This window comes from Mesoplodon densirostris, chromosome 1 (genome assembly GCF_025265405.1).
Source record: "Mesoplodon densirostris isolate mMesDen1 chromosome 1, mMesDen1 primary haplotype, whole genome shotgun sequence".
In the NCBI taxonomy this organism is placed as follows: domain Eukaryota; kingdom Metazoa; phylum Chordata; class Mammalia; order Artiodactyla; family Ziphiidae; genus Mesoplodon; species Mesoplodon densirostris.
Window position 1 is genome coordinate 123,650,363 of NC_082661.1, and position 24,125 is coordinate 123,674,487.

Below are 24,125 nucleotides of genomic sequence, written 5' to 3' on the forward strand. Positions count from 1 at the left end.
AGGGGGAGAGGAATAAATAAATGAATGAATTAATTAATTAATTTACTTTTGCTTAATTTAAATTTAAATAGCCACATATGGCTAGTGGCCACCAATAACGGGCAGCACATTTTCATGGGGTAAAAGTGGAGAAAATAAATAGGACTATTCCAAGATAAGAAATTAAGCGGTAGATGTAACAGAAAGACAAAGTCATAAGAGAGTTAAGGTGGTGGTTAAGAATGACTGAAATAATGTATCACAGGAGAGATATCTTGGCTGGAAATAAAATGAAGAGAAAACTAGGAGAATGTAGGAAATTCACCAATTATGTGACCACTGCCAATTATGTGACCACTGGTGAGGTGGTAAGGTCTGTGAATGACAACTATTTTGTGCTGAAGGTTTAAAAAACAATCACTTCGAATAGGCTTCATGAAGCTACATGTATCATGAACTGAGATTTACCCAACCAGACCTATTTATTTTCTGAACTCCTATCATATTTATTCTATTTATTACAAAAATTTTATAGGGTACAAAGTTTTTTCCTACACATTATCTCATAGACAATGGCAACGCTATCACGAAACAGGTATTACATAGCTAACTTTAAAGATGAAAAAATAAAAAAATTGTTAAGTGCTTATATGTCTTGCTTAATATTTCAGACAGTAAGCAGCAGAGCTGGGATCTGAGTCCAAGTTGGCCTGTTCTACTACCAAATTCTGATATTTTAATAGATGTAAACTTCTGCCTCCCTTCAAAGAGCCAAAATTCCCTAAGAATATAAATTTTATATATGTGTACTTACGTATATGACTAGATATCTTAAAACAGAATATCAATAAATTTGGCAACTTATATTTTAAACTGTTGTGTGCTGATTTTCATTCTTCTCTCTATATTTTTTCATTTGATTAATTTGTAAACTATTTTTGATTTTAATAATATTTGCACTAATCAGACACTGTTAAGTCCTTGGAGTTTGGGGCAAAAGGCAGAGCTACCAAGCTGTGCCATCATTCAAACTGAACTCATAAAAAATTTAAGTACAAAGGTGTATTTATACCTATAATGTGGAACAAGACAGAATGGGAAAGAGATACCTTGTAGTGATCAAGATCAATAAAAACTAATTAGTAGTTCAGCCTGCTCCTTTACAGTGCTGGTAGGGAACATCATTAATTAACTACACACCCTTGGCCAGAATAGGGCATCACAATCCTTTGCAACATTAACAACATGCCAGTTAGACGCTTCCAACTGATACAAGTGTGTCTAACTGATATAACATAAATGCAATAAACTTTAAGAAAATTTCTCAACAATGGGCTTTGTTAAGCGTTGGAATGAATTGTTAATATATGATGGAACTTAATTCCTTGAAAATAGGAGTGAATGTGGGAGAAACAAGATAAAACCTCATCCTTCTGAGGTCCTTCAGATACTGCATTTTTGGAAGACCACATACTGTATAATGTCTTAAAGAACTTTAAGCTTGAAGACTCTACATGAGGAGGTCTTATATATCCAGGCCTTACTCATCCACGTTATACAGAATTTTCTATTTCCCCAAATGGCTACTCTATAAATGGCAGAGGGGAGAAGGGTTATTAACGGGAAACAATAACATGTCACTTCTATGTAGAGTACCTGACTTCCAGGCAAAGAACATCTAGAGAAGCACTGGATAAATATAATTTTTAAATGCCTTACTATTTTACATACTTATAGATTTGCAATATATAGGTATCCCTATATAAGTACAAATACGATGGAAAGATATTAACCATTTAAAATTAATAACCTTTATCAAATAACTAGGTCTAAAGATCTCCGAGAATGTGTGAGTGATATAAGAATTTGATCTGGAATGAGACTGAATTGGTAGAGGATTATGATCAGCCAGGACAAAAACCTCACAGTATCAAGACTCAAGAGGAGGCAGAGCTTTGTAACACTGAGAAAGGAATGATGCCTCTTCACCTTTAGGGTGCTCAGAGGATCCGGCAGGCCACTGCTTGCTGACCACTTCTAAGTTGACTTGACAAGATTGCTTGAAAGCCTTCCACTTTTCTAAGTGTCTTAATTTATATTCCAGTAGCTCTAAATAAAGTGGCGGAGGGCACTGGAACTGTGTGGAGATGTTTTTTCCCATTAACATAATAACTAGGAAGAGGTGCTAAAGGCATTTAACTGTTGGAAAGCCAGAAATGCCCACCATCCTACAATTCACTATAATACAAAGAACCAAATAGTACCTGTGACCGTTAATTTTACTTATCAATTTGGGTAGACTATGGTGCCCAGATGTTTGGTCAAACATCAGTCTAGATGTTGCTGTGAAGGTGTTTTTCAATCAGAAGACTTTGAGTAAAGCAGATTACCCTCCACAGTGTGCATGGGCTTCATTCTATCAAGTGAAGGCCTTAAGAAAAAAGAATGAGGTCCTCCAAAGAGGAAAGCATTCTGCCTTCAGAGTCAACATTAACTCCTGCCAGAATTTCCACTGTGGGTGTGTCCTGTGTATTTCAGAATCCCTAGCCACCACAAGTGCATAAGTCAATTCCTTAAAACTCCTCCCCCATCCCCTTGCTCTCTACACACATACTTGTATACACACACACCCTATGGTTTTGTTTCCCTGGAGAATCCTAATACCGTACCCTATTGTGAAACATTATTAGCTTTCCTTATCTCTTTCCCACCTTCTAAACCCTTGCCTTCTAAGAAAAAGTAAAACCAAAAAAAGAGAAACAGGCAAATCGCTGGTATTACTACATCAGTTGATTCCACAGTACAGAACACTATAAACATACCTCTACTTTAGAACTTTTAGCACGTTGCCATAATTATATTTAAATCTCTCCCCCTGGCCTGAAAGAGAACCAAGTATTTTATCTGTCTTTAAATCCCCAGTAGCTAGCAAAGTAACTGGCACAAATCAGTAAATGAATGACTGTTACATTTCAACAATCACTGATCTTTTTCCCTTGCATCTTAAAAACATAGCTTCTCTAAAAGGCAGGTCTATGCCTAATAATTTAATGACAGGAATTATACTCCAAACACTGACAAGTGCTTCAGAAAATGTCAACAGTTAAGCAGAACAGTATATTTTAAAATGATTTATCTTTAGGGTTAACCATCATTTAGACAAATTATGCAGTTGTAGAAAAGTGGAAAAGACAGATACCTCAAGTAATCAAAATAGACATATACCATAGAGGAATAGAATAGAGCCCAGAAGTAAACTTTAGAGTAAATGGTCAACTGATTTCCAACAAGGGTGACAAGACTATTCAATGCGGAAAGGACAAATGGGGCTTGGAAACTTGGATATCCACAAACAAAAGAATTAAATTGGATTTTTACCTTATACTATCTAAAACATTAATTTAAAATGGGTCAGTGAGTTAAACGTAAGAATTAAAACTACAAAACTCTTAGGGGACATTTTTCATGATGTTGGAGTTGGTAATAATTTCTCAGATATGATACTAAAAGCATAGGCAATGAATAGCTACTATTAACGAAATGAAAAATAACAAGTGTTCTCACAGATATAGAGAAACTGGAACCCTGTCGGTGGGGATGTAAATGGTGCAGAGCCTGTGGAAAACTGTTCGGCTGTTCCTCAAAAAGTAAATCATAAATTTCCATATGCTCTAGCAATCCCATTCTTAGGTATATATATACCCGTAAGAAGTGAAAGGTGGGACTCAAACATTTGTACACCATTGTTCACAGCAGCATTATTCACAACAGTTAAGAGGTGGAAACAACCCAAATGTCCATCAACATATGAATGGATAAACAAAATGTGGCAAATACATACAATGGAATATTATTCAGCCATAAAAAGGAATGAACTGCTGACACATGCTACATAGGTGTATCTTAAAGACATACTATTAAGTGAAATAAGTCAGTCCCAAAAAGGACAAATATTGTAGGATTCCATTTATATGAGGTATTTAGAATAGGCAAAGAAAGTATAGACCAAGAACAGAGAAGCTACCAGGGGCTGGGAAGAATAGGATACTGGGAAATGGGGAGTTATTGTTTAATGAATGAAGAGTTTCTATTTGGGATGATGAAAAAGTTCTGAAAATGGACAGTGGTGATGGCTGTACAACACTGTGAATGTACTTAATGCCACTGAATTGTACACTTAAATGGTTAAAATGGTTTTACTGTTACCTTCTTTTAAACAAATGCCCGTTATTCCTCTACTCCAAATGGACAATGAGGGTTGAAGTCAATCACATGGTTGACTCAACTAAAAAACTGTTCAAATGTCTCTGACTAGTCACCATTCCACCTTCACAGGAAAGGTAGGTATGGCAGAGTTTATGCAAGTGGACCATCCAACACCCATTCTGCTTATTCACTGCATCTCATGCACTTAGCCAGCCCTGCTGTCTTAGTGGCTTAGCTAATTCGTATTCATCCTGAGACAACTTGGGGGTCACCTATTCTAAGGACAGGGGCATCCTCTATTTCTCCCACAACCAGGGTAGATTCTTTATACCTCTCTGGTGTCCGCTACTTACTATCTTTTGCCTATATTTACATTTGTATTTTTCCATGTGCTTCCACCATTAGATTATAAACTCTCTGAGTAGTGTATTTGTATGCCTGAATACAACACAGCAGGCCCTCAAACATATGAATAAAGAGCCCCCAAACGTTATTTTATTGATTAAGGGCTAGTGCTGTTTTGCCTTTAGTCTGAAGCCTAGAAAGACTTGGATTTTAGAGACAGTCCTTTTAACAAGAGGCTAAAAGGGCTTTGTTTTAAAGTACTGCTTTTCAATTTTAACTTTGAACAAATCTTTGAGCAAAACAGAGAAAACTAGGCAGCTGAGAAAAGTGGGAGAGGGCAAAACATCTTAATCTGTTTGGATTCTTGCCTAGGGAACAAGTGAGTCTGAAAATGATGCACAGATTTGGGGTATAGCTTGATGCCAGTATTTGAAAAGTCTAGGGAGATTGTGCAGGCAATAAAATTAAGGAAAAATTTAATCCTATATTTAGGAAAGATGTCAACCCTAAGAAAAATAGCAAAGTGCCAAACAAAAGAATGATGTGCAAATAAGAGATGTTTCCTGTTTGACAGCTCACAAAGGCAGGGGTGGCATAGTAGAAAAAACATCTTGGAATCTAAAGTTTTGGTTCAAGTTCTGTTTAGGCTACCACTAGCTGTGTGAACCTAGATGCCAAATCACCACTTCCCTAAACCTCGCTTTCTTTGCCTGTAAAAATTGCTATCACATATTCTCTCCCTTCCTCATATTTCTTCCTTCTTCTCTTTTCAGCCTTTCATCCTCCTACACTCCCACCCCTAATTTACCAAGAAACACAAATATTAGACTTAAAAGGTCCTGCAAAGGAGGGAGAGCTGGTGCGCGAATTGACACTGACACACAAAAGTCACATGGAAACTAGTATTATGAGAAGCAAAACCTATGATTAAGCAGAAGAAACCTGTCTGCAGAAAGAAGACTGAGGAAGGGGGGGAGAAGAAATATGTAACTTGAGTTCCTGACCTTCTAGTTCCTAATTCCATTCCAAGTAAGGTTCAGCTGTACTTTTCTGCAGTGGATGTCCATGACATTTCCTGTTTTATCTTTTTAATAGGCCCACCACCCCCTTTTAAAAATTAAATCTAGTTTAAATGGGTTTCCATTTCTGCCACCTAGCCATTGTAAGTTAGAATTCTCAAAGACTTGTGTGAATTAAATAAATTCATATATGTACCCTGAAAGCATTATATGTAATTAAGATAATAATATAATCTGTTTTCCTCATAAGGTAAACATAAGAATTAACTAAAATAATGCACATGGAAATATTTTGGAAAATGTTGAACCTTATAAATGTAAAATATTAATAGCACACTGAGAAATAAAATTTTGATTTTGGGATTTTCAAATAAAATGGCTGTGCTTTAGTAAGAATTCCCGGTTGGGCAAAAGGAGTAAGTAAATAGTATCAATCTATTTTGATTGGCAGAAAGAAATTGGCAGAAATCTTTCTCAATGATAACTAAGTGATGGCTTAGAATCTTTGGAATCTGATGTCTACAAGCATAATTTCACATACTTTAAATTCATAACAGCAGCCACAAAAAATTAAAAAGGGACTGGCAGATTTTTCAGCATATGATCATAGCAGATTTGTGACCAGGAGAGAACTATCGCAGACTGTGACTTATAAATGTTTTTAATCTGAATATTGCAGAACAGCTCATACGTGAGCCAAATTTCAGTCAAAATAACATGTTCCTGAACTTCATGAATATATTTTCAACACACCAAGTTTTGCAACCAATTTTTAAAAATGAAGAACTCCCTTTTTAATAGCAGTAGACAATACACATCGGCATACCTGATTTGTGGGACCTTAAGCACATTTCACAACTTTTTTTGAAATTATGGCAATAAAGAATCATGCAGGCAGGGGGGAGATAAAAGTATTTAAACAGGATGCAGAGCAAAATTACTGAGCAAAATTACTGAATATTAAAACATGATGTACCAATTTAAAATTTTTAAAAAGCCTACTTAAATAAGGAAGTAACAGTGATTCTGTTTTAGCTTCTGGTTCTGCTTTTCTTGTAGTCCATTCTACTTTCTAGGCTTCAGCTTGGCTCCACTACTGCAAGCTGTCACTTTTGACTAGAAATGGAATAAAGCCAAGTACTACACAATAGCAGCTTCCTGCTCTGGCCTCATCTCCTAGACCACCCCCCAGGCCAATGCCTGCCCACAGATGCTGATCCTACCAAGCCAATATTCCACCAGCAATCAGTTCACAGCTATAGCTATGATCCTGTATTTTTTAATACTCTTGGCACAGTGTATATCCTACAATCTCACAGTTCTCATTTTTACTGACATTATGGCAACAAGGCACCTCTAATTTCAATCAAATGCTAATATGAAGGCAAAGTGAAATGCACACAAAAACTCATGGACTAACTGAGAACGTGCTCAACTCTGTCAAAATATAATTCAGAAACAGATACAGAAAAATATAGAATAGAAAGAAAGCTCTCAGTAGGTACTACTAATCCAAACAATCCTGTTATTCCAGTTTTGCATAATTTTGATTTGCATCTGGCACTGCCTGGCTTAACAGTTCTCTCTTTTGAGATAAACCTAGATTTAGGTTGAATGTCTTTTATCCCTGAGACTAAAATCATTAGCCAGGGACTAACTTGATCAGGTTAATGTTCGTCAGAAATATTTGTTTTCCCACATTGAGCAAGTTCACAGAATTATGGCTTTAAATGTTGGAAAGGAACTTCAAAGGTCATTTAGACCAACTCTTATTCAATGCTAAGAGGACTTCCAAACTGTAGTACTATATCCTCATGGCCTCCCTCCAGAGCCAAACAAAGAAAAACAATTCTGTAATTTGCTGCATATCACTTATACTTTTTGAGATGAAAATAACTATCACAGCAAGTAGAGCTTATGACTTTCCCTGCGGGGAAAAAAGGTAAGGATGTGTTGTGGAGAGTAATCCCAAAATAGGGTTCTGCATCTTTTCTAATATCATTTTCTTAAAACAGGAGTTTAAGAATTCACTGAGGAATCTTATCTAAATATACTTTTTAAAAAGGGGGAGAGGGAAGAAGAAATACTACTACAAAGACATGTTCTGTTACACAGTGACCATGGCTTGTACCAACACCGAAAAAGTTTATCTAGCACCAGCTGCAGAAGGGATGGTGAGAGTTCCAGAGAAGACAAATAAAACAGATTGTTAAAAGAGGCGCAGATGGTGGCAGAGAAATGTCCAATGGTTGCATATGGTAAGAAGAGAAAGGAGTTTCAAATATCTACCACAAACGTTTAAGACACCATCTATAAAAAGGGAGATTTAGAGCATGTCTAAATAGCAGTGACCTTCTATTGAGCAGTTTCTATGTAGTAATAAGCTCTTAAATGTGTCATTCACTTAATCTTTCTAACTCTGAGATGGACAGTATATTTATCTTATAGATGAGGAAACCAATTATTGAGCATGCTTTAGACTTTCCCAATGTCACATAGCTAGCAAACGGCAAAGCTAGGATTTGAAACCATATCTGCATGAATTGACTTCAAAATTCATAGCTAGGCTGATTCTCTAAGACAAAAGATGCCATCAATTAGCTCCTTCTGATACAGTACAATAACCAGATGTCACTGTTATGGAGAAAATTTTTTTTTTGTTATTCTCTTGCTTCAAAGCTTCCAATGATTCATAGGGCCTACAAGATAAAAGTCACTTAGTAACTGTACCTAGCAATCCTTTTCCTCTTTTATCTGACCCCACAATACTTACTTCTCTGGTATGATGTCTATATTCAAAACCAAACTCTCTTCTCTAGCTAGACTGATATTCTACTGACCCCTAAATCTACCTCATCATTGATCACGCAATCCTTTCTGCTAAATGTCTGCCTCACTCTCCCTGTCTTTCACTTCCATCTCCATTCAGAAGAATCCCATTCAAGTTTTACCCTCTTCATGATACTTCTTTATACCATTTCAATCTCTGCTGGCTTCTTTCTTTTGTATTCCTTAAGTCTTTACTATGCATTTTTGGCTCCTTAAATCAAATCTATTTCAAGGAAATTTAAAAAAATCTAAGTTGTTATCACGGATTATAAACTCTTTGGAAAGTAATAAGGACTATGACTTATACTTTTATTTTTTTAATTTATTTTTTTTGGCCACACAGTGCAGCCTGTGGAATCTTAGTTCCCATGCAGGATCTTAGTTCCCTGACCAGGCACTGAGCCTGTGTCCGCTGCAGTGGAAGCACAGAGCCTTAACCACTGGACCACCAAGGAAGTCCCTTTATCAATTCTGAAAACCATCAAGCACCTAAGCAGGATGCTATGAATAGGGAAACCACATAATTTAAATAACTGCTAAATGAATGAAGTCAGTTGGGATGTTTCTAACACCAGACATTAAAAAATTTCAAGGGTAAGTCAAAGGGAAGTAGAGTCTGAGCATAAAACTGCCATTTAAACACTCCTTTCTGGGAAAAAAAAAAAAAAATCAAGTGAGTTAACAGTAAGTGGAACTTCTGTTCTGAGCCCGTCTCTCCCCACCTCAACTCAGGAGCAGATGCTCTCATTCTTGAGGGTGGGGTGTGAGCACACTCCACTCCCATATCCTAATAGGAGGTGTACTTTCGTTATTTCTTATAATTACCTATCTCTCAATACCAAGTTCAGTTATCATTACAAAACAACAAATAAAAAACCCACCAATTTCTATCATAAAAATAAAACAACAGTTTTCTAGGCAGTTTCTGAAAGTCAATTTATTTTTTTCTTTTAGTAAAATTAATGAGGGAGCAGTAATTTGACACCAGAAAGAACAAATCTGAGAGTAATTCTGGGACAGAAACATTTACCTAACTACATAAATCCTGTACCAGGTCAAATTCTCATTTCCTCTACAGGAATGTTAGTTTAAAAATGCTCTAAAGTGATATATCTATACTACAAATTGAAACGAGAGTAAAGAAAGGGGCGAAAAAGTTGTCTTTTCTCTACCCACCAAAGCAATACTAACAATGAAGTTCTGTTTACTTCCTCTCTAAACTATTAGCAATATCATCATAGTTCTCTGGGGAATAAATCTGCTTATAAACCAAATTACTACCAACAAGATTTTCAAACTTTTCAGTGGCTCACTTATGTCAAATACTTCACTCAACAAAATATAACATTGAGCAGGTAACAACCAAACAACTAGTTGATTGTTCATATAGGCTGACTGGAGGCTAAATTTCACCTCACTCAAACTCATCTCATTCTGGTAGTGAAGCAATTCCAAATAAAAAAATTTAGAAGGAAAAAAAATACATGTCTCTGCTACACTCCACCCCTTAAACTATTTTTAGTAAACCAGATGTGTTGAGCAACAACTAACTTAGGAATACTCTCAAACTGCAGACAATAAATTTATATAATCAATGATGGGATGTGGTTCAAAACAGACTCCAACTGAAAAAACAACTTTCTCATTGAAGGAGCATATAGCAATGATAAACAGAACTGACACAGTTCAGACACTTTCATTAAATAATATAAGACTCTTCTCTGTTCAAGTCCTTAATCAATCTTTAGTCTAGGAACTAAGAAAATACTCAGGTTTGCTCCATGCATTCCCTTCAACCAGCAATTCACAGCACAATAGTACTATATCAAGGACTTAGTAAAGTAGTTCAATGTCCGTATTTTGCGATGATAGAAACTGAAGTATTAGTAGTCTTATCTCTTAACTTTTAGCACATTATAATGACCAAGAATTTCAAATAGGATAATTCCTTCAGGTCTAGGATGATTCTACCTTATTCTAGGGAAAATACCTCTTTACTACTGCATTGGCCAAAAGGTTCGTTTGGGTTTTCCGTAAGAAAACAGAAAAACCCAAACTTTTTGGCCAACCCAATACAGGGAATTTTAATATACAATAAGATAGACATTGGGTATAATTTTAAGCCAGCACATTCTGCTTCAAACCTTTAATGGTTTTCAACTAGTGCCCTTTGTATTATCCCTTTATTACATTTAAAAGCAAAAAGGATTGTGATCCCTAGAAAACAGTGGACTAACAAGCCAGACCAACCCAGATTCATTGATATGAGTCATGTAAGATTTTCAGGTAAGAAATAATCTCTTCTACATCCTCTATGAGGTAACCAACCTGAAAACTGCAGGTGTGTGCATGGCCAGAAGCCAAAATCCAGGACAAGATGATTTCAAAATCATGCTAAAAGTTCAATGTTCATATTTCATTATCAAACTTTTTTACATGAACTTGATCAAAACTTCAAATTTTAGTGGAAAGCTTTTTAAAACTTCTGTACTCATCCTCCAAAGTAAAGCAACCATACCACAGAAATCATAGTAATTAAAAAAAAAATCCCGATAACTATAAAAAGCATCTTTAAGAACAAATAATTTGTTTTTTCCTCCTCCTTCCCAGCCAGCTGAGACACATAGAATCTGAAGAGCTCCCTCCTACTTCCTCTCTTTTTCCCTTCCCCCTTTACTTCAAAGAAAGTTAATTGCAGCCAGGCATGATCAGGAAATCTGAAAGGAGGAAGCAGAAACTCATTTGTGTGCAAAAGGAAGGAAAAAACAGAATTAACAATACCATGGTACGCTGCATCAGCAATGTATTAATATGCATTCATTATATTGTCTATAAAATGTTGATTTGATTTCTCTCCTCATTTAACTTGCTTTCCAAAATACTGAAAATTATAATCTATGATGGTTGCACCCTGATCCACCAACCGCACCGCACGTAACTTAAAAAAATGACCAAATCGCGACTTCTTTTGGTCCAGCGATTAAGACTCCATGCTCCCAATGCAGGGGGTCTGGGTTCGATCCCTGGTCAGGGAACTAGATCCCGCATGCCACAACTAAAAGATCTCACGAGCCGCAACTAAGACCCAGTGCAGATAGATATTTTTAAAAAAGAACAAATCAACTAACTTAATACATGCCATCTGATACTCAATACACTGAAGTCATTCAGAGAGATAAGTGCAAACCAGTAACCTAAAAGTGAAGGGATCTGTATTAATTCTGAGTCATCTGTTTCCTAACCATTACCTTACAATATATGTTATTGTGATATATTAAAAAATAGGGCTGCACCACTATAAAGGTAACTAAAGGGAGCATATTACTACAGAATAAAATGCTGAGCACTCAAGGAGAAAGATGGTGAATGGGAATTCCCACTATAAAACTATTTAAACAGATTCACAATGAAGCATCACTTGTGGGAATTTTTCAAACAAAACTTAGGTGTACTCTATACAGAAAGGCCATTTCCAAAGAAGACTTTTTTCCCCATCCCACATAAGAAGTCTACAAAGGACAATTAACACCCAGATTCAGAAGAAACTGCCTCATGAAATTTAAAGAAATGAGAAAAAACAGGGCGACCATTTTAAAAACTTGTTCAATTTTCCCCAAACGCCCTTCGACTTACATATGGTTACCCTAAGGTTAAGATTTATCAAGGCACTATTTACAAAATCTATGCCAGGAACAGCTGCCATGTTTAACATGCCAAGGAATTTAAGGTACTGTTTGGACAACTGGTTAGAGAAAAGCATTGTGGGATAAAGCCACTCTAATTACATGAACTCTAAAAGTATTTTCTTTATGTAGAGTATGTCTATATTTTATAAATTCATTTAAATAACTTTGAAAACCTAGACTAAGCCATCTTCAGTCTCTGGAGTAAATTTTCATTCAAAATATTACAGTAGCTGTCTATAATTTACATACTGGAGAAACTATTTTTATATTTTTAACCTGGTTAAAAAAACATTAAATATAAAAATTAAAATACATAGAAAAAAGCTTTATTGTATACCATTTATTACTTCTCAAACTCTTAAGAAACACTAAAATTAAGGTATGCTGGATCCTAAACCAAGTGCTGTTAGTGTAATTCCTTCTGATCTCTTAGAACTGAGAATTCACATTATTTGTGAAGCACAAATGGTTAAAATGTCAAGTGAATCACATCACCTTTAGAAGATCGTATCCTTCTAGGCCAGAGGTCAACTTACCTATACTAGCAGGGAAAATATAAATAGCTAACAAAGACAATCATACACATCACCAAGTCAAATAAGACTTTAGCTCTTAAGCCTTTATTTCTAATTCTTTCAATCACTATAATTTTAATAAACATGTTGTAGAGTTTTAGGCCACCTGGCAAGAGTTTATTTTTAAAAGTAATTTCTACATAATGATTTCAGTTCTCTAAATCAAATCCAAGCTTCTACAGTGCTAATCAGCAGCCACGGAATTAAAATACTGAGGTGGAAGGTTCCTTTGATTTTTACCTATACTCACTTAGTCTCATTCCCACTAAAAGACTGTTAGAAATGAGACAAATAAGGCTATAGCAAGCTAAATGGCATTTACAACTAAAACCAAAACAAAATAAAACCCGAGGGAAAAGCTCTAACACCTCCAATATTAAACTGGAACTGCTATGAATTTTTAGCTGTAAATAATGCAAACAAAGAGCAAAAGCTAACAGTACAAAAATGAGGCCATTTAATGAACTATGAAAAATAATGTGAAAAGACAAAAACATACCCATGTAGACTTCAAAGTAAGAAATAACATTTAATCGACAGAACTATCATCTACTTTTGGTAGATCTAATAAAAGCGGCACATCACTACTAATTCCCTAAGTATTATAACTTCACACACAACAAACCATTGCTCATTAACTCAAGCTCTTGTTCTTTCCATGGAAACAATGCCTCTATATTTTACTTTTGAAAAACAGTAACTATTCTGAAATGAAATAGGAGTACTGACTTTCAGCTCTATTAAAAAAAAGAAAGTCAAACTAGTTCACTCATACTTTCTTTCAAGGCACTTATTATATTATCTTAAACATTTAAGTAAAAAAAAAACTATAAAATATACTGATTTAATTCAACCTAAAATCCAAATATACAAAGAAAACCAACTTCTGCGCATTTTTACTTCAACCTTAAAAAATTAACTGATAGAACTTAACTAGAGATTTTAAAAAACATTTAGCTTACTACTTTTGATATGAGTTCCTTTACATGATTTAAATCTAAAAACCTACTAGAGAACGTTTTTTCCAATTAAGTGTATTTGTATTTAAATCGCAACAATTGGGAATTAAAATTTAGAAACTGAACAATTCAATTAATGACAACCTAAAGGAAAATTCCCACTTAAAAAGAAAATGAACTGCTATTATGCTAAACTGATATGAATGTATATAGTAAACACTAATCTCGTTTAATTACATTAATTGACTCAATTCTTAACCTTTAGAGCTGGAGACAAAGATAATTTATACTAATATCTAACCAGTTAGTTTTTAACAGTGAACATTATTTAGAATGGCAGGGACTTTTATTTTGCTCACTTGTGCATGCGACAGGATGCTGGCTGGCTCATAGTAAGTTCTCCGCATATATTTCTTGACTGGATAAATGAATCATTTATTCTATAATCAAAATTTATCAGATGCACTGGGTTTCTTATACACCTTGATATTAGCTAGAATTGAATATTCTAAAGAATATCTGAATATCAGTGAAGTTTAGTGAATAGTTAATTTTAAAAGCAACCTAAAATTTCTTACCTGGTAGGGCTGAAAGGCACTATCTTCAGTTAAAAAATCCAGTTGTTTATCTACAAGGAATTCTACTGCAGTGATTGAACTGGGTATACTTTTTTCAACCAGGGGTTTGAAAGTCTGGTAAGAGAAAAAAAAAAATTCTAATGGTTATTTTCTGGATTTTATCCTCAAAATGTGAAGGGGTATATATAAATACAATGTATTAAAGTCATTATCATAATGGTTTTAGGATACCAATTGATATCAGTTTTCATATTATAATCTAAAGTGATGCTTTTATCCATACAATAGAGTACTTTCTATTTATTTAAAAGAAATGAAGATTTTAAGAAATGATATGAAAAAATTCCAGTATAACTCCCAGTTTATTTTAAAAGAGGGATATAATCAAATATACATGTGTATAAAAATTTCTAATATAAAAAAAGAGAAATTGCTTCTAAAAAAGTAAACTGGGTAGGAGAGCATATTACCCCAACTCTTTAAAATATTGTATTATTCTTTATAAAACAGAGTAGTTATGATTTACATGTGTAATTTTTTTCCTAGCTCATTCACATCAAGAAGGATTTTAAATGATCAGGATGCATCTGGTCTTTTAACTCCACCCCGTGTACTACTCATCCCCGCCCCTGCCCCAAGCACAAATAAAAATCCAGCTGCTTCAGTAAGAGCAGCATGGGGGAAGGGTGTAGGAAAAGAAGAGGGAGGTAAGAAGTATTACACAAAACTGACCTTTCAGTAAAGTCTCTCCAGATTTCCACTATTAAAAAACAAAACAAAACACGGGCGGGGGAAGCAAATCAATGGTCATTTGATTGTTTTAAAGGAGACTCAACTTTTACATAAAGAAATTTACTCATATCTTGGGGTGGGGGTGGGAGTGAGCGAGGCAGGAGAGGAAGAGGAAGGAAGGAAATAAAGGTACTATATATGCATTTTTCTTATGACTATCACAATCACTTTCGAATAGAAGCAGTCTGAATAAAAGACAAGAACATTATATCCATGATACTGCTTTAAAACTTAAAAAATGAAAACAATATTCCACCATCTTAAAGACATATAGTGGCTTTACTATAAAAGAATCTAAGTTTGGAAAATGAAATAAACAAGGAACTAAGTTGCTAAACTATCTATATAACATGGGGAAATCTTTCTTGCTACAGGCAACTTCTGCGACCATTTGGATGCAAACCAAAGCTTTCGGCACAGACAGTTAAAATCCCCAGGAGATCCAAAGCCACTGTATTTCCCCCTTCTCTTATTTATGTCTTAAATAAATCTAACATCTTATTAATCACAACTAATAAACACTCCGGGGAAAAACTCTTCAAGATTTTTAATTCAGAATGGCCCTTAAGCAGTTAATTTCTCTATTTAAGAAATTCTTTTTAAAGGTTTCAATTCGATTCATTGAGGAGTCTGTGTTTTGAAAAAGCTAAAAACAGAGGAATAAATATTTTAAACATGCCTTATTTCTACACTATCCACACCATGAACTAATAAATGATATCTTCTTTCACAAATTAACATGAAAAAAATTCTCTTACACCTCCACTTATTTTCAGTATTTATGATTAGAAAACCTAATCACAGTAATATCCTCCCTCCCATGTCCTAGGGCTAACCTTTTAAGTACTACATATGTATCAAAAGTATTTTTATTTGGGTGAGAAATTACATTTTCAAAACAGACATTCCCCCATTATTTACCTATCTCCTGCTTCTGTTGCCATCTAACATTTTCCATTTACCATAACTAAATTCCTTAGTGTAATATGTAACATTTTCATATTATATCTTTGTTTAGTTTTTAGTAAACTAGAAAACACTGGCACCTTCTCAGAAGAACTTTTAATCCTTGAACTTTACCAAATGCTCTATTTCTTTTCAACAGTACCAAGTCAGATCAACTTGGGAAGGTTAACAAAAAGGTCTACAGAAGGTATTATCTAAGTGGCTAAAGATACAATTCAATTAAGTAGGATCTGGAAAAAAAGTAAACTTCTCCAGTCTTGAGTGCCTCTTTCTTACGCAAATAATACAGGTGGTTTGCATTTCCTCTGAGAACTAGTCATTTTATAATATGAAAAACATTCTTGTGAAGAGAACCTCTCAGAACTCAGCTTTTTAAGGTAGGTCAGAGTTCTAAGGGTAAATTTCAACAGGCCAATTTATTATAATTTAAATTACTGAGTTAGAAAAAACAAAGGTTTAGTTTCTAGGCTAAAATAAAGAATTTCTCATTTTAGGGTATCTAATTGAAAGCCACTGGTAGAACTTAGCTATCAGAAATGTTAAAAGACTGGTTTATAATGGTCTATTTCTGATACATGAATACTTATAATAACCATGTACAAATGAAAGTCAAAAGTATACCATGCTTCTTAAATATTAGCAAACAGGGCCACGACCTGCGTATTTTAAAATGTGCAATTACTTTTAAATTACAAATATGTTCCCACCAAGTGCCGATAAATACTTTTATAGTACTTGTTAAAGAAATGTTTTAATATGTATTAAACAAGCAACCCTAAAAATATGCGACTGTTTGTACTTTATGGAAAAATTAAAGACAAACAACATATAAAACTAGGAGTTAAAATACATCCTGATTCCCTAAAGTGGCAAGTCAATGATGTAACCATTATTAACTTTTGTATCCAAGTCAAACACATCCATTTCAAAGACATTATTAGCTTAAAAATAAAAAAATATTTAAATAAAAGAGAATGGATCCTACAGATTTTTATGTAGTAAGTATTTCGTGGGTCTAGGTGCACTGGAATGTAAAGAAACTAGAACTCATGCATAGCTAAGTAATTCAAGACTCTAAAGATATACCATTCTATGAGGAACTTCCACAGCCTAAGGGGAAGCAAGGAGCTACCATCTGATGAAAGTCACAGTAGAATATGGCCCTAATCATAAAAAGACTACTATTCTAATGCTGAAAAAAGACTTTGAAAATCCAAATTAAAATGACCAATTAAACAAAACACTTTTTCAATTTTATTAATGGATTGGGAGTTCTTTTAAGGTCCTTTGTCTTTGTTAACTGTACTTTAAAAATAGTATAAAGCCAAAATAAATACTTAGTTGAGAGCCTGCATTTCTAGTAGGGCCTACCACGCTATAGGAAGAATGCTTAGAACAACTGTATCCTGTTTGGGGCTCCATGCTGCACCACATTCCATTCACATGAGGAAGAGGCGAACAGATGAGCCCTCCTCGAAAAAACATTTTTAAAATAAATCAGCTACAGTTCTCAAACATAACTCAGCTGCTCAAACAAACCATGTTAAAGCTCAGAATTTAACATTTAATTGGAAATTCATGGAGTTTATGTCTACAGTCTGAGTTTCTAACAATCTCCAGTTAACATTTAACAATTCCTTTTCCGAGTGAAAAAAATCAGGTTCATTAACTACAAAAATCTGATATAAATCTCCCTAAAGGAATACTAAAGCAGAAAACAATCTAGGATACATTTCAGAAGTAAAGGTTTAGTCTTAAAAAAAAAAAAAAAAGACTGGAGTGACTCGAAAGAACAAAGTCCAAATTCCCACCCAAGCAGGTCTATTGAAAAACACGATACTGTTAGAAAACAAGTTGGGGGTGGGGAAAAGAATACACCACAGTAGAAAACCCTCACAAAACAAACACCCCTACTTCCCTTAACACATTATATTCTAAAACCCTAATCTAAAACATTTCTGCTATAATACTTTAAACAACTGAGCTCTTTTTTTAATCTTTACAGTGTTATGAAATTACTACACACACAATAAATCTCTTCCTAAACAAATGAAATCGTTAAAAATTCTTAAAACTAAGGACACTAAGGCTGGATCTATAAAAGACAGTGACCTTAATTCCTAAGGCTGAGAAGCAAAACCAAATGTAAATTAAGACAAAAGAAAAAGGAAGCAGAAAAATACAAACCGTACTTTGTTCTTGAGAATTTTAAAGTATCTTTAAATCTCATATATCCACGACAAGGCTTTAAAGGTCAAGAAGTATTGCTGACATTTCCATTTTGTTCTTGAGCAGTATTTTTTTTTAATCTAGCCTAAATACTTCTTAAGTCTTAAAAAATCACAGGCAAATGTCTTTCAAACCAAGCATTTCTAAGCTTACTTGCGGCGTCGTCATTGTATAGTAAGAAAAGCCAAGACCACAGAACGAAGCAGAGGCTGTAACCTAACAAGTCTCCGACGAGCAAATGACGATTTTCTGTCTGCTCTGGCTCGGTCCTGGCAGTGATGAGGATTACAACTCGCTCTTTGTCATCAGCACTGTGGTGTTAACGACTAAGAAATCCTGCAGCTGAAGCACTACTGCATCCTCCGATCTGGGTCAGGATAATTTCTCCCGAGGTCGCTTACATAACCAGTAAGATACTCCAAATAGAGAGAACAGCCATCCATCAGCTAGAGAAAGCCTTTTCCCACTGTACTCTGTCTGCGTGGAAACACACTGCAGTAGCTTCCAACAGTGCAGACACCCAAATGAGAACGACTACTTGGCTTAGGGCACACTGAGAGAAGGGAAGAGGCGGTGCTCTGTAAACTGTAACTAATCCTCCGTCACAGGTGCTGATGGAGTCACTTCCAGCACGAGTCACATTACTGGTGATTACTCATTTGGCTGCGCCATAGAGACTGGCTCATAATTTTAACAACAGACAAAGACAGACTAGTGGCGAGACTGAGAGCTCAAGTTTACTGTCTCCTTCATAAAGCAAATGCAAATACAAAGTTTTTGCTTTCCAGATTTACCAAGGGGAGAAAGTGCAGAAAACAAGTAATGTGTAAATATCTCTCAAGCTGGAAAAAATAAAGCATAACTTTAAACCATCAAAAAGACTTTCAAGTGTGTTTTCAAGTAAAGAATTTATTTTTAGTTTAATCATTTCTCCTTAAAAATATACTGATATTTTGAAAAACGCAGGCAAGAAAACAGTTTAACATTTCTGGAGTAATAATCTAAGTTAAATCAAATGACATAACCAACAATCTCACTGACACTTTACTCAAAGGAAAAACGAACCGGTAATATTTATTCTGGCAGATTAAAAAATATCCCTGAAACATTTTCATTGTTTATAAAAATAATTTAAATAGTTTACAGTTATAAAAACCTATAATGGCCACACATGGCTACTGAGCACCTGACATGTGATTAGTCTGAATTGAGATGTGTGCTGTATGTATAATAAACACAATGAATACGAAGAATGTCAGATATCAGCAAGTGCAAGAAAACATTCACCTTTTTTTTTTTTTTGAGGCAACGAATACGACTTTATTCGGAAAGCCGGCAAACCAAGAAGGTGGCAGACTAGTGTCTCTGAAACACCATCTTCATTCACCTATTTTTTAATGATGTTTGTGAATGGTCTTTTATTATAAATTTGCCCCAATGTCAGGTATCTCAATTTCAATAAATTTAAAACATTACACTGATTTTTAAAAATACCACACACACAACCATTTTATCAAATTATGTTAAAAGAAAAACTTCCAGCCACCAGCCAATGCCCTGTCCCTTTAAATCTATTCCAGATGTATCAATTCCATTTCAAAGAAAACATCAGGTTAACTACTGAAAAGCAGATATTTTAAATTTAGTCTATTATGGATTGCACTTAAAATCTCAATCAATCCTGTTTTAAGGATGAAAGAGAGGGGTAATGATTATTCAAAGAATGTTAGTAAAGGCACTTCCCTGGTGGCACAGTGGTTAAGAATCCACCTGCCAATGCAGGGGACATGGGTTCGAACCCTGGTCCGGGAAGATCCCACATGCCACGGAGCAACTAAGCCCGTGCGCCACAACTACTAAGCCTGCGCTCTAGAGCCCTCAAGCCACAACTACTGAAGCCCACTCACCCTAGACCCGAGCTCCGCAACAATAGAAGCCACTGCAATGAGAAGCCCATGCACAGCAACGAAGAGTAGCCCCTGCTTGCTGCAACCAGAGAAAGCCAGCACGCAGCAACGAAGACCCAACGCAGCCAAAATATAAAATACACATCCCAATAATTCATTCATAATTAATTACTTAAGACGTGAACATAAAACATATATGGAATTAAAAGAATTCAATGTAATGTAAGTTTCCAGAAAAACAACTGGAGTAATATGGCAGCCTTATTCTGAGCCACAAACAAAAAAGAAACTCAAATGTTTGATTCAGGTTATTACATTATAAACTATCAAATTTTAAATGCATATCATACTACTTTTCTACAATTTACTGTACATTAGAAAATGAGTTAAATATTTCACAAGATTCATCTTACAATCTCACATAAATTCAAGTTTGACTATATGTGTTGTTATTAACTTAAAAACATGTCTTTGTTCCTCAAGTACTATTAGTTCCCTACAGAATCAAACAGCATTAAGACCTACACTTAGCTAACAATCCAAATGCCACAATATTTATATATTGCTAGTGATACATAATTCAATAATTTTTATAAAATCAAAATAATTAATGTCAATGCTGAAAAACCATTCACTTTTATTTCATACTACATCAGAGTTGCATTAAAGTTAGATGCTTTTCCATTGATACAAATACTACATAGTTGATTCTTAATGCAAATAAAGGGTACAAGTGCAACTAGTTGAAAACCATAAATATCTTTTTAATATTTAAATTGACCTTAATAAATATTTTTATAAATATATGAATGTGAGTTTGGTCTGGTACGCTGGCAAATTTCTAACCCAAATAAAAATAGTGAAGTAACAATACAGAGAAACCACTTGGTAGCAAGCGTTAAGTTGCTCAGCTTTTACAAGTCTCCTTAATTCTCTCTTGTTCTTACAACTCATAAGGGATAGTATTAAATATCACCTTTCAGACGGCGAAAAACACCAATTTGAGGCAAGCAGCATTTCAGTCCTTTAAACTGGTTCTTCTTATGGCTTATACCTTCCTTAATGAATTAAGGAAGGAAGTTGAAAAGCTACTGTTAAAATTTTTTTTTCTTTCTTTTTTTTGGTTGGGTAAAAGGTCTTTTCTGGCAGCTAAACCAGGCTAGAGGAAGAGGAAACTACTCCAGTTACTGCCCAGAAATACACATCTCTGACTTCCTTCCTTTTCAGCTGGTTTCTAGGTTACAAGCTGAATAAGTCAACAGAGGTGAGAAAGTAAACAGAGGCTTAAAAGGAAAGCAACACTGTATGGCTATCTGAAGAAAATCTGTTCCTTCCAATAACTGTAGAACCTTTTTACATGTAATTAAGAGTTAAACTAGCATTTTAGTCCCATTTATCTTGGGCTATGAAAGAAATAAATCCCTCATCTTTATAGATATGGAAGCCTAGACAAACAAGTGGATTTCTCCAAGTATACAGACTTTACAAAAAGCCAAAAACCTCTAAGTTTCAGTGGCTTATTAGCATTTTAAGTATTTTTTTTAGACATAAAGATAGGAAAACAAGAGAAACAATAGTAGTTAAAAGAGGATTTGGATTTGATATGGCCTTATTTGAAGGCTGACTAGATTCAGGAAAATACTTTTCAATATGCCCTACTGCCCTATAAATCTATGAAAATATATAATCAAACGTGTAACTCTCACATCATGGTAATGCCCAAATGATTAACTTCTTCACATTAATAAATCCATGTAGATCTTCCAGGCACTGCAAAGGTTGTGTAGCAGTTTCATACCTTCAATAGACCATGAAGTTCCAAGAGGATTTCCAGATGATACAGACATAATCTTGATTTTTAAACTCTCTTCTCTCCCTTAAGCATGCAGGACGTTCATTCAACCAATATGCATAGGATGTCTTGAATTAGTGCACTTTTCCCTCCTTTCTTACCTATATCCTTGATAAATGCCCCAGTCATAAGAGGAAAGTTGTGCAACAACAGAATGTGTTCATTTTTTAACTTGGTAAATATCACATCATAGGTTCTATGATATACAGCTAAGAAAAATCACTGTTGATAACACAAAAACACTACACAAATAGTCTCTGTGTCTGAATAAGCATTATGGCTGAATTCAGTGTCCTTTCTTTTATTTTTTCCTTCTAGTCTTTCTGAGTACTAATAAAGCACATACTCTAACTCCAGAGTAGTTTTATCAGTTTGTCATATCTAGGACTTCTCTTTCAGAACCTCCCTGATCAGTCTTTCTTCCTCCCAATATTATGAGGTTTCACTTATAGTCATCCCTCTGTATCTGTGAGGGATTGGTTCCAGGGCCCAGGAGGACATCAAAATCCTTGAAGGCTCAAGTCCCTTATATAAAATAGCATAGGATTTGCATATAACCTACCCACATCTTCCCATAAACTTTAAATCATCTCTAGATTATTTATAATACTTAATACAATATAAATAATATGTAGATAGTTGCCAGGTGCAAGGCAAATTCAAGTTTTGTTTTTGAGAATTTTCTGGAATTTTTTCTTCTGAAATTTTCCACGGTTGATTGCATCCTCAGATGCAGAACCCGCAAATAGGGAGGGCTGCCTGTACTTTTCTTTCTCTATAACTTCACAGGTGTATGCCATTGAGATAACCAATTTTTCTTTCCACAAATAATTCCAAACTATATTTTTAGACCTAAATTTTCATCTTCTAACCTGTATTTTATACTGTTACTAGGACACAGCCATACTTGTACCCTGTCACCACATAAAGCCAAATATGACAAGAATTAAATATTTAATCTTCTTTCATAAGTTATTCACGCTTCTTTCAAAACCACTAGAAATACTATCACAACTTCAGAAGTAGTTACCTCAAAATTCATTAATACAGTAATCATGCTTGATGATTTACTTTGGCTCCCTTGCTCATATTATAATATTCTGAATACTTGATATTTTCCCTTTAAACCTCTGTCAATAATATGTAATTTTTAAATAAATTATTCCATAACTTTAATATGACTTTGATAAAAATACCAATACGATTTTTTGGAAGTAGACAAATCAAATTTATGGAAAAGCAAATATAATCAGAAAAGTTCTGGAAAGAAAGAAAAGAAGAATACAAATCAATGATAGGAAACTAGCCCTAAAAGATACAACAAATTTCAATGCTCTAATTAATACAACAATGGGAAACTAGAACATACATAAATAATAATCAATGGATACTTTAAAAAGTCCCAAAATAGCATCAAGTAAGTACGGGAATTTAGTGTAAAATAAAGGTGGATTTTCAAATCCGAGGGGGTAAAATGAGAATGAGAAAATTTAATACAAGAAAGATAGCTGTTAAAATAGAAATGGAACTTTAGAGATTAATCTCATTTTTACAGAGGAAGAAACGGACATTCAGAGAGATTAAGTGATTTTTTTCATCAAAGTACTTCTTTGTAGAAACCCTGGGACTAGAAACTGGATTTCCTAATTCATAGCTGAATGAATGATTTTTACATTGTAAGATGGTGTGAAACAACCATATTGTTTTCATGCTTGTTGCTATGAGGCAGCAGAGAGCAAAGTGTTTTGCTATCTGCTGAATAAAACTTTAAACTTTGAACTTAAAATGGAGGAAACTGAAACTAGTCTAGAAGAAAATGCAAAATTATATACTACCAAGGAAAAGAGGTAGAACATAATAAACTTATCTATTTTTAATATGCTTTACTGACACATGTCACCTATCAGAAAGAAGAAACAAACAGGATTAGGTAAACCATTCAACATAAAGGAGTTTCTAAAGCTATATTCTGAAAAACACCATTTGAGAAGACAATAAAACACTAAGAGTTAAAAGAAAAAGCAAGTTTAATTTAATTCCTATTTTGTCACTATTATTTCTATCAAGAATATTTTTTAATGTAGAAAGTGTAAACTAGGGATTAAAAATAAACTAAACCATAAAAAACAGATATAGGATCCTTTTTGCTTTGTTTCAAGAAACAACTAGTTTTCCCTATAAATAACATAATTACTTAGAGAAT

At 34.4% G+C, this 24,125-nt stretch overlaps 1 protein-coding gene across 8 annotated transcripts in view; it reads right to left on the reverse strand.

Annotated features, from left to right (window-relative positions):
- The window catches only part of JMJD1C (jumonji domain containing 1C), a 340,789-nt gene that overhangs the window by 60,511 nt on the left and 256,153 nt on the right, over positions 1-24,125 (reverse strand). For 5 of the 8 annotated variants that reach the window (XM_060108900.1, XM_060108893.1, XM_060108942.1 and 2 more), the window contains exon 3: positions 14,177-14,290. The exons of 1 other annotated variant lie outside the window; for it this stretch is intronic. In XM_060108900.1, coding sequence (XP_059964883.1) covers positions 14,177-14,290 — 114 coding nt within the window. Of the gene's footprint in view, positions 1-14,176; positions 14,291-18,126; positions 18,673-24,125 lie in introns of those variants that run through there. 2 more of the 8 variants (XM_060108926.1, XM_060108934.1) reach the window with 2 other exon arrangements.